The 13561-nt window shown below is 43.0% G+C and overlaps 2 protein-coding genes across 2 annotated transcripts; both read left to right on the top strand.

Annotated features, from left to right (window-relative positions):
• The first annotated feature begins 850 nt into the window (after positions 1-850).
• On the top strand, positions 851-8505 carry smg8 (SMG8 nonsense mediated mRNA decay factor). Its single transcript, XM_053442356.1, has 5 exons — positions 851-1478; positions 1806-2709; positions 3017-3162; positions 4127-5017; positions 6018-8505. Exons 1-5 carry the CDS (start codon positions 855-857, stop codon positions 6228-6230), a joined length of 2778 nt encoding a protein of 925 aa, XP_053298331.1. The 5' UTR covers positions 851-854; the 3' UTR covers positions 6231-8505.
• Positions 8506-9560: 1055 nt separating this feature from the next.
• kcnj15 (potassium inwardly rectifying channel subfamily J member 15) lies at positions 9561-13341 on the top strand. Its single transcript, XM_053441351.1, has 2 exons — positions 9561-9815; positions 11088-13341. Exon 2 carries the CDS (start codon positions 11156-11158, stop codon positions 12176-12178), a length of 1023 nt encoding a protein of 340 aa, XP_053297326.1. The 5' UTR covers positions 9561-9815; positions 11088-11155; the 3' UTR covers positions 12179-13341.
• Positions 13342-13561: the final 220 nt, after the last annotated feature.

Below are 13561 nucleotides of genomic sequence, written 5' to 3'. Positions count from 1 at the left end.
CGACAAAATACAACAGCAAATAACAACACATGACTACAACAGAACAGCAAATTATAAAACACAATGACAAAACCTCAGTGAAAATACATACACATAACAACAACAACAAACAGCAGAAAAGAAAACACAGCACAACAGCAAATAAAAAAACATAACAACAACAAGACAGCAAATTAGAAAACACGACGACAAATCACAAAGCACAATGATATCCACTCCTATCAGAAAGGGTAAGTACCTGCTATCGTTGATGCTAGTCCCTGGTTGGATGGGCAAACTGTATATGTGTTCTGATTTGTTGTCGTGCTATCTTTCTTTTGCAATTGTGTTTTTGTATGTTGTGATTTGATGTTGTGTGTTCCATTTTGCTGTTGTGATTTGCACTTCAGGGCCACCGTACATACAAATATGTAAAATTGTCTCCATCGGTTACAGCTGTTAAATGATACTTATACACGAATTGCTCAGTAAAATTGATATTAAAAAAAAGAAATGATAATAAATCACATTTGTCATTCGGTTGTGAGTAATTTTAATTTTGATACTGTAAATATGATACATTACAAAACAATACAATTTAACTTTAAAGCTGATGATACTCACCTACTCTATTTGATTTAATCGTATTCTATTTTTTGCAGAGTGGACTTGTTAATATCACCATTAATAAATATAACTCACTGTCCAATGTATTCGATAGAAACCCCACTGAGTGTTAATAATGTAATAACTTATAGTTATAATGTAGCCAACACAGGAGCGGAACGCATATGTTGCATCTACTCGGACATTTTAGCGGGACGAGCCCGGAAGTGGGTGCGTCGTTATTTTCATTCCCCTGTCTGTTTCTCAACATGAGAGAGGCCAACATGGCTGAACCTGTGAGTGTCGGGGCTCTGCTCCAGTCAGAGCTCGTCGAGGACGCTTTGTACCGGGAGGAAGGCTTGTGTGTTGTCGGTATTTTCGGTAAAAGCAACATGCAGCTCGCGCCGCTGAAGGAGTCTCTGGTCAACACTCTGGCGGATAAACACCTCTTCGCGCTGTTCGGCGGCCCGGAGGACGGCGGCACCGCGGACAGCCACATCCAGGCTTTCTACAACCAGGAGGACCGGGTGCTGTACCTGCTGCTCTCCTCCGTCTGCGACAGCCGCCAGCTGCTGCGGGCCTGTCAGACTCTCAGTGCCGGCGCCGGACACTCCGACGCCCATGACTTCTGGAAAGGCCTGGAGAGGCAGCACTGCCTCCACTTGCTCTACATGTTCTCCGTGTGCCACGTCCTCCTGCTCGTTCATCCCAACCAGACCTTCGACGTGACCTACGACCGCTTCTTCCGAGCCCTGGACGCCGTGCGACAGAAGGTGCTGCCTATGATCAGAGCTGCCATCAAAGATTGTCCGGTGTCCAAGGAGTGGAAGCTGAACTGTCGGCCCTGCCCTCCGCGCCTGCTCTTCGTCTTCCAGATGAACGGAACCCTGAAGGTCTCCTTTTTCATTATCATGTGTGCAGTAATGCATTGCACATATATTATTATTCAATTTTATATAGCATAGAGTGAGAAAATGACAGATTTTTAACTGCAGGGTGTTATTGTTTGTTATTTCATTTTATATTGTTTATCCAGTTCACTTTTATTTTATCCATTGTATCATTAGAAATGATTGTAATACACTGCAAACTATAAAGTAATTAAAAATTGCCCTATAGGATCACTGTATGGATTATTGTGCTGTATGTTTTAGGTTGTATTGTGTTCTTATGTAAGTTTGTATCATGAGTTTAAATGACACATCCTTGTTTTTCCAAAGGTTTCTGCCAATGGCTCGGAGTCTGGAGGAAACCCAGACAAACCCAAAAAGCACTCTCCCAGGAGGAGGCTGCAGCACGCACTGGAGGACCAGATTTATCGCATCTTCCGTAAAAGCAGAGTGCTGACAAACCAAAGTAGCAACTGTTTGTTCACCGTGCCCGCCAACCAAGCATTTGTGTATGTGATACCAGCCACAGAAGAGGACCCCGTGGGAACATTGCTTGCTCAGCTGCGGTCAAACTGCATCTTGTGTGAGCAAGAAACCCCCACGGTGGTGAGAGGGCCGAGGCGTTATCAGCAGATGCGACGTTCGGCTCGGCAGGCCAGCTTCAGCATCGACTCGGGCATCGCGCCGCTGGGCGGTCAGCTGACGGACTGTAGCTTGAAGGAGTTCCTCTGGCAGCATGTAGAGCTCGTGCTGACAAAGAAAGGCTTCGATGACAGTGTCGGTCGCAACCCACAGCCTTCGCACTTTGAGCTGCCGACCTACTCCAAGTGGGTCCAGGTGGCCTCCAGACTCCACCATGTCCTTATTAGCACCACAGAAGAAGAAATGGCTGAACTATCTACGAAAGCGCAAGGCCAACTGAAGGTTTTGGAGGGTTTTCTTGAAGCTGACACAAAGTTTTCTGAGATCAGGTGTCAGAAAGCCCTGCCACTGGCTCACAGCGCTTACCAGTCCAACCTTCCCCATAATTACACCACTACAGTGCACAAAAACCAGCTGGCACAGGCTCTGCGGGTGTACAGCCAGCACGCTCGCGGCGTGGCGTTTCAGCGCTACGCTCTGCAGCTTCATGAGGACTGCTACAAGTTCTGGAGCAACGGCCACCAGCTGTGTGAGGAGCGAAGCCTGACTGACCAACACTGTGTTCACAAGTTCCACCTACTGCCTCAGCCAGGTGAACATGCCCCTCTACTTTTCTTTCCTCTAGTACACAGCATTGGAGCTAACGAGGTCTGAAACTGGTGATATACAGGTTGTATAATAGAATAACTTGTTTATCTGCACACTGAGATCTCCAATGTAGTTTATAATAACAGTCAACTTCTTCCAACAAACATTGCACTTAGTGAAACCATAGATAACTGAGAGTGTGATAGTTGAACCATTCACAAAATATATGTTTTTTTATTTTTTAATGTACAGGCATGTATTTATATACAAACCAATATCAGATGCCTGAAATCGAATGTTTATTTCTACAGGAGAGAAGCCGGATATGGATCGCAACCCCCCCATACTGAACCACAACAGCAGGGGGCGCTCCACCAGCTCCTGCAACTGTGGCAGGAAACAGGCTCCTCGTGAGGATCCGTTTGACGTCCAGGGTGCCAATTATGACTTCTTCCAGGTGAGGATTCACACTGTGCTCCCTGAGAGTCTGAGATCCACGGCCGAGCAGCTTCTCTCAGCTGGTTGTCTCATTTCACACTTGCGGCTCTGATGGTGCTAATACTGTGGTGTTTCTGTCACTGCACTTCCTGGAGAAGTTGTCAGTAAACAAAGTGCTGAAAAGTGTTCATTTCAGAATGAATATAAGATAAGAAAATCCTTTATTAGTCCTACAATCCTTGGAAATTTGCGGTTTTACAGGAAGTAAAAATAAGATGCATTCAGAAGAAGTAATACATTCATAAACATACAATGTTTATGTAAACAGGATTGGGAGATTCATATTCTTTAGATTTTTCTCATTGTTATCATTTCTTCTATTTTCGTGGTCATAAAAAGATCCTGTATGAGATGATATCAGTTTGATGGGGGACAGTCTTTGTTTTGTGCAAAACAGTTATTTCCTCAGTTGAGCTGTAGATAATATTTGGTTTCAACTGTCTGAGTTTACCAAATAAATCAGTTGGAGTTCTTTTAGTGTCCATTTCTCCTTTTGTTTCAACATTGAGTTGTTGGTGCTGACCCAAAGTGGAGGGAAATTGAAAAGACTTTGTGGAATGAGAAGACCAATTGGAGATACCCTCTTCATTTGTCTAACTCAGTGTGACAAAGCCTCATGAATTCAGAAAACAGGCCTGTGCATTTGTTTGCAGTCACTTGTATTGTAATTGATATAAGAAGGGATCTCTCCAGGGCCAGTGCAGACGACGAATAACTGAGACCAAGAATGCTCTCATTGTAAAGATGTAAGATTTTTTTTTAAAGTGAAACTTTCCTCTAAAGTGATAGTAACCTTATAAACAGTTGACATATTTCTGGTAGAGTAGATATGTTTATATTGCTCAGCTCTATCTCAAATATTAGTTGTTGTTTTTTTCACATATTCATTACTCACATTCTCTAACTCCGCTCTTCCTGAATAGATTCTGGATGAGAAATGCTGTGGGAAGCTGGAGAGGATCGAGTTCCCAGTATTCCAGCCCAGCACTCCTGACGCAGCCCCAGCTCCGAACCAGGCTCAGCAGCTGCCAATAGAGCCCTCGGAGTCTGGTGAGGCTGAGAAGGTGAAGGAGCAGGAGCCGAGCACTGCACAGAGTCACACACCCGCAGACACCAGCCTCAGCCTGGCCCTCAGTCTCGGACAGTCCTCGGACAGTTTGGGTACCTATGGTGAAGGGGACGGAGCCGAAACCCAAGTTCAGCCGAAGAGGCCGAGCCTGGTAGACCGACAGCCCTCCACTGTGGAGTACCTCCCTGGTATGATGCACTCGGGCTGCTCGAAGGGTCTGCTCCCCAAGTTCTCCAGCTGGTCCCTGGTCAAACTGGGAACCGCAAAGTCCTACAACTGCCACACGGGTCTGGAACAGCCGGGCTTCCTCCCCGGCTCCTCCTTCCTCTTGCCGTGGGACTTGGTCATTCGCTCCCGGTCAGAGGAGGATACGGGACTGACGGAGTCTTTGGATGGAAGCACCTCTTCGTGGCCAGCTCCTAACAAGACCCTGGTGGGAAAGCGAGGGAGCACTGGAGGCCTGGGGAGGAGTCGCAGGAGGGATGATATGGCTCGAGCGTTCGTGGGGTTCGAGTATGAGGACAGCAGGGGAAGACGCTTCATTAGCTCCGGGCCTGATAAGATAGTGAAAGTGCTGGGGCCAGGGGGCGCCAAAGATCCCGCCACCAGGGTGCTCAACACAGACATGCCGTTGTACATCCCTTCGCCCTCCCAGGGCCGAGGCCTGAAGTCTCACTACGCCCAGCTGGCTCGCCTTTTTATTGTGGTGCCTGATGCTCCACTGGAGGTTACACTCAACCCACAGGTAAACAACCAAACACACAAGAACAGCTCCGAGCATCTCTTAAAGCATTTAGCTACAACTCTGGGCCTCAATTTAACCTCACTGATCTGTGTGCTTGGTGCTTTTGGAGTCATCTTAGGTGGGCGCCCATTTCTATGGAGACTAGCCACAGTAAAACCAATCATCCCTATTTATATGTATCGCTTTGAGATGACTAAGTTACCCTCCCCAGCTTCCTGCAAATCCACACCTCCTCTGAGATCTGTTTTCATGTGTTGTGCTTCTTGTGAACAGCTAAATCCAAATGTTCTGTGTTGTTGTTGTTTGTATTTAAGTCAGCGCAGCTCTGTCCCAAACCTCTAATCTGCTTTCATTGATCTAACTCCAGTTTTGCAAACCTCCAGCTCAAATTTGCTGTTGCTCGTGTCATTGGCCTCAGGCTTCACATACTTTCTCCCACCTACACTGTGAATTGTTGAACGATGTTTTCACTGTGGACAAGAACAAAAGAATGAAAATCCGATTTACATTTCAAGACAAAAATAACACGCATACTTTTTCCTACCTCTGCCAAGAAGATTATGTTTTTTGGACGTTGGTTTGTTTATTAGCAGGATTTAGCAAAACTACTAGATGGATTACCTTAAAACCTGATGGAAGGATTCACTATGGGTTAGCAAATAATCAATAACATTTTGGAGCGGATACAATAATTATTTTCATTTGAGAGATGGGATGTTTTTCAACATTTTGTTCCTTAAAGATTAATTCATGATTCAAGGTATATTTTGGGGACTGAAAATACCTGATTTACCAGAGTGTGTTTGGTGCATTTAGATACAAACAAAAAGCTGGATCTAGTGAATTTAAATGTGGTTTCTCAAGTTTAGTAATATCGTAACTCTCTGTGAGGTTAGACTCATTCACATATCTGGTAGTAAAATATAAATGTTATCTTTAGTTTCAACAGATTTACCTTAATGTAAATGTCACATTAATCCTTATATGATTGTGTTTTCAGGTGCAGCCCGGTCTCCCTCCCTGCCCAGTTTTCCATCCAGAGCAGACGGAGATAGTGTTGCCCTCCGACAGTCTGTGGGTGCTGCGGTTCCCATATTCCTACGCAACAGATCACGGCCCCTGCTACCCACCCAAAGAAAACCAGCCTCTCACCAACTACAAGGTGTTGCGAGGCATCCTGAAGGCCACCACTGCTAACCCGCCACCACAGTAACCTGAAAGACTTCACCTCTCAGTGAATCATTGTCAGAAGAAGATAATAAGAAGAGAATAGAGAGAAAACAGAGACTTGACGGAGCGACGCTGGCATCTCTGACTTGCTACAGTTTCAAAATGTATTTGTTTGTCGCCACAGTATCAACTCTGATCATCGCATAATGATCGATTATTTTATTAATGAGTTAAATCTTTCTTCAGAGCAGCGCATTCATCAATTGCTCCCTTGATTTTGTTCTCTCTCACACACACACACACAAACACACACACACACACACACACTCTCTCACAAACAAACAGTGCGATCGAGCACGTGTGAAAACTCAGTCTGGGTAAAAACCACAGACTTTATGAACTTATTAAATGAATGGAGCTGGAGGAGGTGGCGGGGAGCGCTCCGTTTGGTTTGACGCAGTCGGCGCTGTGCATAACGCGAATTATAGAGACACAGAGGAGTAGTAAATTATTCACAGAGCCGCTAAAGATTGTAAAAAATTAATTTACAGAGTCAAAACATGTAAGAAAAGACTCACATTGAAACTGTAAGTGGTCTTAGTCGAGCTGTGCATGGCTCCCTGGTGTCTGCCCCCGGACATGGTGGCCCTTTGACCAGGCTGTGTGCCTTCTCCCGGCTATGGAGCTGTGTGTGGTCTCTGCGTCCATAGCCAGGGACTGTTGTATGTTTATTTAGACATGATCATCACGATATTGACCAACATTATCGATATCGCATGTTTTCCTGTTATCGCACACCCCTACTGCTCACACAGGTTGAGACATTTTAATTGTCTCCCTGCTCGTTGCAGGGTCTGTTGGTGACATCCCCTGGTGAGATCTTCTGTTTTGCCTCATCATTAGATAAACATCTCCCCAAAGTGTCTCGTAAACTTATTTCTGTATTCTCATTAAATGAGCTGTGACAGTTCAGTCTCCACAGAGTTGACCGTATTGATTTTGAGAACCTCATGACCAGCAGTTTTACTGAACTCTTGGCACTTAGGCACAATTATGACCATGTCGTTATTCTAATTCTTTCTTTTGGGTCCAATCTGAGTGTTTGTAAACCAGTAACTTGTATCTTGTGTCACAGAACTTTGCATATGTTGCAGTTTACAGAGTCGGGTCTGATGAACCAAGGTCAGCAGAAGAAAACTGAAGTCATTAAGGCTGAGGCTGGAGTGCTTTCTGCTTCATGTGCAGTATCCGAATAGTTCCACAACTCAAAAATTGCGACATTGAAGACTTTTAACATACCAGATTACTGAATACTGGAGTGAAACATGTTGATTTTTTTTTTGTAAATAAAAATAACGTGGTCAATCTGTGTCAGTCATCATCGCCAGGGAGTTTGTTTTCATCTGCGTTTGTTTCTGCGATAGATTCCCACGAATCTGTTGGGTCGGGGGAAAAACCTGATAGATTTTGTTGTGGAGCCGCAAATGTTTTTTTTTCAACAGTTTAATTTGTTTCTCAGAGAATAATTTATGGGTCTTGATAAAAAAACTACAGGCTAGTTTTGGGGACTGATAGTTATGAGTCGGTGCAGATAATAATTTGGAATGTGGTTTTATAAGGGGACTGTCGTACCTTGGCGTAGGTAAATACTCTGTGTTATATTGTTATGTGATATCTTCTCAGTGATGTTTAGGTAAACACTAATGTGAATATAGTATAAACTCTCGCTCTAATTTGTAACATTTGACAATCATTTTTATTGACTCAAATGAGGTAATGAAACCACACACTTGGATCAATACTCAAAGTGATTAATATCGGCCTAAAATAGAAAGAGGCCTGCATTCAGCGTTTTGTTCACTAGGTGGGGTTGGGCTCCTTCATCATGGTTAAGTCTACTCCTCTTACCGTGATGGAGACAAATGACCCTTTTAAATCTAAAGAGCGAGGCCTCACAACAGAGAGATGGCTCATGAGGGACTTCTGTATTATCTTTCGGTCCACATGAGATGATGACGGATAACATGCTGTGCAGCTCAGTACAATTGTTTGTCACATAATCCCAAAGACATTTTCTGTATAATCCCTGAGCTGGCTTGAAAATGTGCTGACTTGAAAACAGTTAATTATTAAGTTTAAACCTAATGTGACCAGAGTCTTTTGGAATAACTGCAGGAGGCTCACTCCAGAGACACTTAAGATATTATGCAACTGTTCTAACAGGCTGAGTAACACTAACAGTGACCAGTAAACTGAACCTTGTGTAATATCTGTGGCCATAAAAAGTGCTAAAAATAAATTATTAGAGTTTACATCCACTACTGTCGTCTTTCTCTTGTTCTTTCAGTATTAGAAGACAATTTATTGAGGAAATAACCACTTAATAAACAAGTGCAGGTTGTAAAGTCAAGATGTTTTCTCAGCTTGTACCTTTATTGCACCCTCCAGGCAGCAAAATTCCCACTAACAGGGGCAATTTTATCTAGTTCACCATAGTCTATTGCTCTCTGTCAGATATCTTGCTGGGGTTAATATAATAAGAGAAAGTGGGAGGTTCATCCATCTTTTTAATACTCTCCTTCCGTTGTTGATCCGTCTTATAGGCATGATGTGAATGTAGAGTCTAATGTTTTCCTTCTGTCTCTCAGTGATATCAGCTTTTTGCTGTCATTGTAAACACAGCTTTTCAGAATTTTCATAACAAAAAGGAACAAGGAAATCCACTGGTAATCTTATACAATAGTAACACACACACACATACACACACACCTAGCCTTTAGGAATGTGGGTAATAACAATAAGGTTAATAATAAATCTAAGGTGCGTGATTCAAGGTCATAGAGTCAAACGAGCATTGAACGTCTGTTCAATGTTTCCACCACTGTTGCTGTTATAACAGTTAAATAGTTTAAAATTCATCACTCTATCTTCTCTAAGAACCTTGATTTATTCTTATTTGGAATATTCACATCAATTCACTCTTCAGACGGTCTTTACAATATGAAGTGACAGTTAATCTGCTCCCAGCTCTTTGATTGGCCGCCTCATGGGTCAGGAAATTTGAGAATGCTGCCAAAGTCCAGCTTTTAATGTCTTTGTGGCTTGAAACTAAAGCATTTAATCGTTTACATATTCAACAAATAGACTGAAACATCAGATAAACATCTATATACAAACACACATATTTCTTCTTCAGGCTGGAGTTTAGTCCGACCACCATTTATTTGTAGTGACACCAAAGAAATTGACCCTAGAAAAAGAAAATGCCCTTCAGCCAAGTGTTGGGCAGCGGCAGCAGTAAATCTGGGTAGGTGTGTCAAACAACAACAACCATAAAAGGAGCATAACAAACTTCCAAGTGTTCGGTTGTTGCTCCTACCTGTGTACAGGTGGAGGAGGCGGAGGAATAAAAGCCAGCCCCCATGTGGATCAGAGTTTACAGCTCAGCTTTGTGTCTCATCTCTGTTTTACCACTGTGCCAAAGTTCACATTCACAACCCGGGACAATAGGAGAAAGAAGACACTGAACTGCGTGTTCTGTGGCAGCCTCGTCTTACAGATGAATTTAGTGTGACCCTGAGACAACTGAACGCAGACGCCTGCTACTTTACAGACAGCACGACGGGATGTGAGTATAATACGCGTCTGATTTATCCAGTGTTCAATTATTATTTTGAGGGACAGAAGTTGTCCTGCAGGCTCGTGCAATGGTTTACTACAAGGTTAACTTTCAACTTAGCAGTAATGGCACAATGCTACGCAGACATGGTTATTTTTTTCCGTATATACAATTCTGTGAAATATTCTGTTCATGAAATCGTCATTTGATATTTTGTTGTGTCAAACACTCAGATTACAAATCTTGAGCAACTTTAAAGGAACATGCCAGTGTTTCCATGTTTTAAACTTATGGGAACAATTTAGAACAAATAAACTCACATTTATGTAGTGCTTATATTCTAGAGGAGCATTTCCAGTCAGTGAAAATTTGCAATTGCCCTCTGCTTGTTTTTCAAATTCAATGTACTAGTTTTTTCTCTTTAATAATCTCTCGTATTAACATTTCAAGAAAACATTCTCAGATTACTGATGGTATTTTCTTCAATGACAAGTATCAAGGACTGTGCACACATTAGTTTTAAGGGAGGCAGGTGTCAGAAAGGGTTGTGGTTCACGGCAGAGCAGGGGAGGGTCTTTCCAGTTTTCAATACCCCAGGTCTATATACAGTATATACAAATGACGAAGGTGAGCCCCGTCCATTGCCCAACATCAGCTGGGATAAGGAAAAGGAGAAAATGGTGGAAGATGAAAATCCAAAAGAAAAAAGCTGTTTTTCAACAGCAGGTAAAGTGTTAAGTACAGGTGCTGGTCGGTTGACTTTTGTAGCCAGGACACATATTAGAGTGTTATTGATCTTCTCCTCTAACTCTCAGCAATTATGTTTCTTATAGTGATGAGCTGTTCCTTAAAGTTTACTGCTCATGACATGTTGTACCGGTGCAGAACACAGCTGGGGTGTTTTCCAGTAAAGTGTTCACAGTGCGACCTGTGGTTTATCCAGTGTAACCATGACACTGCAACTGGAAAGACAAGTTAACAACGCCAGGGCCACATATTAAATTTCACCCACCTCCATTGTACTGAGGCACAGGCCGAAAGCTAAGGCCTTCGGACTGCCCGCCTAAATCCATGCTTTGGTATTTCCAGATTGTATCCAGATTGATTATAAGGTCGACACGTGATCAGAGCCAAGCCACATTCAGAAGTGGTTTAAATGTTCAAAACTATGAACAAAACCTTCGAGACAGATTTCTAGCTAAAGATAAATATAGCTGGGATGTTTTATGTAGAAAAAATGAGGCTATAGTTGCAATAATATCTTTTCTGGTCTTTTGTCAGTGCTTCCCTTGGCGATGCGACAATAAACCCTCAGAAGACACCATCACTTTGAATCAACCCAGAGCAACATGAACCACAGGACAGCAGCGGTCCAGCGGAGGATTGTGGACAAGGACGGCCACAATAATGTGCGGATTGACAATGTGGAGGGCATGGTCAAGCTTTACCTGCACGACATCTGGACCACTGTGGTGGACATGAAGTGGCGCTACAAAATCACTCTGTTTGCCTCCACCTTCGTCATTACTTGGTTCATCTTTGGGGTCATCTTCTACTTCATTGGAATGGGCAACGGAGACCTGGAGGGGGATTTACCAGACAACCACACGCACTGTGTGGAGAAGGTGCAGACGCTGACCGGAGCCTTCCTCTTCTCGCTGGAATCCCAGACCACCATCGGCTATGGCTATCGTTACATCAATGAGGAATGTCCCCTGGCCATCTTCACTCTGGTGGCTCAGCTCGTCATCACCGGCCTGGCTGAGATCTTCGTCACAGGCGCCTTTCTGGCCAAACTGGCTCGGCCTAAGAAGCGAGCAGAGACCATCAAGTTCAGCCAGTTGGCGGTGATCTGCCAGCACCAAGGAAAGCTGTGTCTGATGTTGAGAGTGGCCAACATGAGGAAGAGCCTCCTGATCCAGTGTCAGCTGACGGGAAAGCTCCTCCACTCAAATGTGACAGAGGAAGGTGAGAAGACGCAGGTCTACCAGACCGCTGTTGAGTTCAACATGGACTCCAGTGGAGAGTGTCCTTTCCTCATCCTCCCGCTGACTTTCTACCACATTCTGGACGAGCGCAGTCCGTTGTCTGGACTGAACGCAGAAAACCTCCAGACGCGAGTGTTTGAGCTGCTGGTCACCCTCAATGCCACGATGGAGTCGACGGCAGCCACGTGTCAGAGCCGCACCTCCTACGTTCCCCAGGAGATCCTCTGGGGCTACGAGTTCAAGCCGGTGCTGTTCGGCACCACAGGCGGGCGCTACGTGGCAGATTTCAACTTTTTTGACAAGGTACAAGCGAGCAATGACCCAGCCTTCCTCAAAAACAACTCAGAGAAGCTGAAGCTCGAGGAGGACTATAAGAAAGAATAGAGGATGGATGGTGGATGAAGAGGAAAAATGTGTTACATCATATGGAAACTGATTAAGCCTTTTACTTGTAACGATACTATAACTCTCTTGAAATGAAATAATTCGGTTGTTTTGTAAATAAATGTTTCTTCATTCAGTAAAAAAAATGTAAGTGTCATGTTCATTTAAATGGAATTAAATGTCTTTTAGTGCATGTTAGGATACGCTCCAGTCAGAAATCATCCTGTGTAGAAACAATGATTAGAAGAAAGTAACTAAGTATCTTTACTCAAATTCCATGATTAAGCACCATTTTTAGATATTCCACTTTATGCAGCTTTCTCCTTGCACTTGCTAATATAGTTACAAGTACTACAGGATTTTTTATATAAAAAATACATGTTTTCTTACTCTAAAATGTAATTTCTTATAGACTCAAGAGTCCAACAGCATAATGCTCAAAGTAAATTGACCTGAGTGATCACAACAGTAAAATGGTTCTTTTACCTTAATGCAACTGTAATAATGTTTGAGTTTTGTTGTCTAATCTGCATAAGAGTAAGTTTACTTTTCATACTTTATATACATTGAGTTGATGTTTACTCAATAAAGGTGTCCTGTGATCCTGATGCCAACACGAGTAACGGATCCCTCACTGTAAAGGAGTAGAGCCATTTAAGGGACTCTCTTATTCTGCCTCACCTGAAACATCTCACTTGTCTTTCTGTCAGCGCTTGTTGTGACAACACTGAAGCTTGAGTTGACTGTTGGTGATTGTATATGGACAAAACAACTGTTCGAGACAGAGCAGTGACATTTTAATCAACAGGTACTGTAGGTTAATGTATCTCTCAAAAACATTAGCCTGACGAGACATATCTAAAAGCTGCACTCCTGATGATTAGATCATCTTATGTAAATTAATTGAAATTAACACATATATGAATCGAAAGTTTGTAAAATATCAAGAGACAAATGTTATGATAATTAACACAACAACGTCTGTTCGTCCCGGGAGAGGGATCCTCACATGTGGCTCTCTCTAAGGATTCTATGTTTTTTCCCCTATTGATATGTTTTACTTGTTGAGGGAACAGAGGATGTCGCATCTTGTCAAGCCTGATGAGACAAATAGTGATTTGTGAATATGGCAGATACAAATAAAATGTAATTGATTGAATGATTGAAGAGCTTCAAGATGTCATTACTACATGATAAACTTCTATACATAGAGAAGGTTCTGGATTTGACAGCTCATGCTTCCACTACATTACAACAAGCTTTTATTTTTAAAGGTTCAGTGTGTAGGATTTAGTGACATCTAGTGGTGAAGTTGTGTGTTGCAGCTGAATAAGTTCTCTTTCAAAACTGTGGTAGCCTTCAGTTGTCATAAAAACTGAAAAG

This window comes from Pleuronectes platessa, chromosome 15 (genome assembly GCF_947347685.1).
Source record: "Pleuronectes platessa chromosome 15, fPlePla1.1, whole genome shotgun sequence".
Classification (NCBI taxonomy): domain Eukaryota; kingdom Metazoa; phylum Chordata; class Actinopteri; order Pleuronectiformes; family Pleuronectidae; genus Pleuronectes; species Pleuronectes platessa.
The sequence above is the reverse complement of the archived record's forward strand: the minus strand, read 5'-3'. Positions and strand labels throughout refer to the sequence as shown.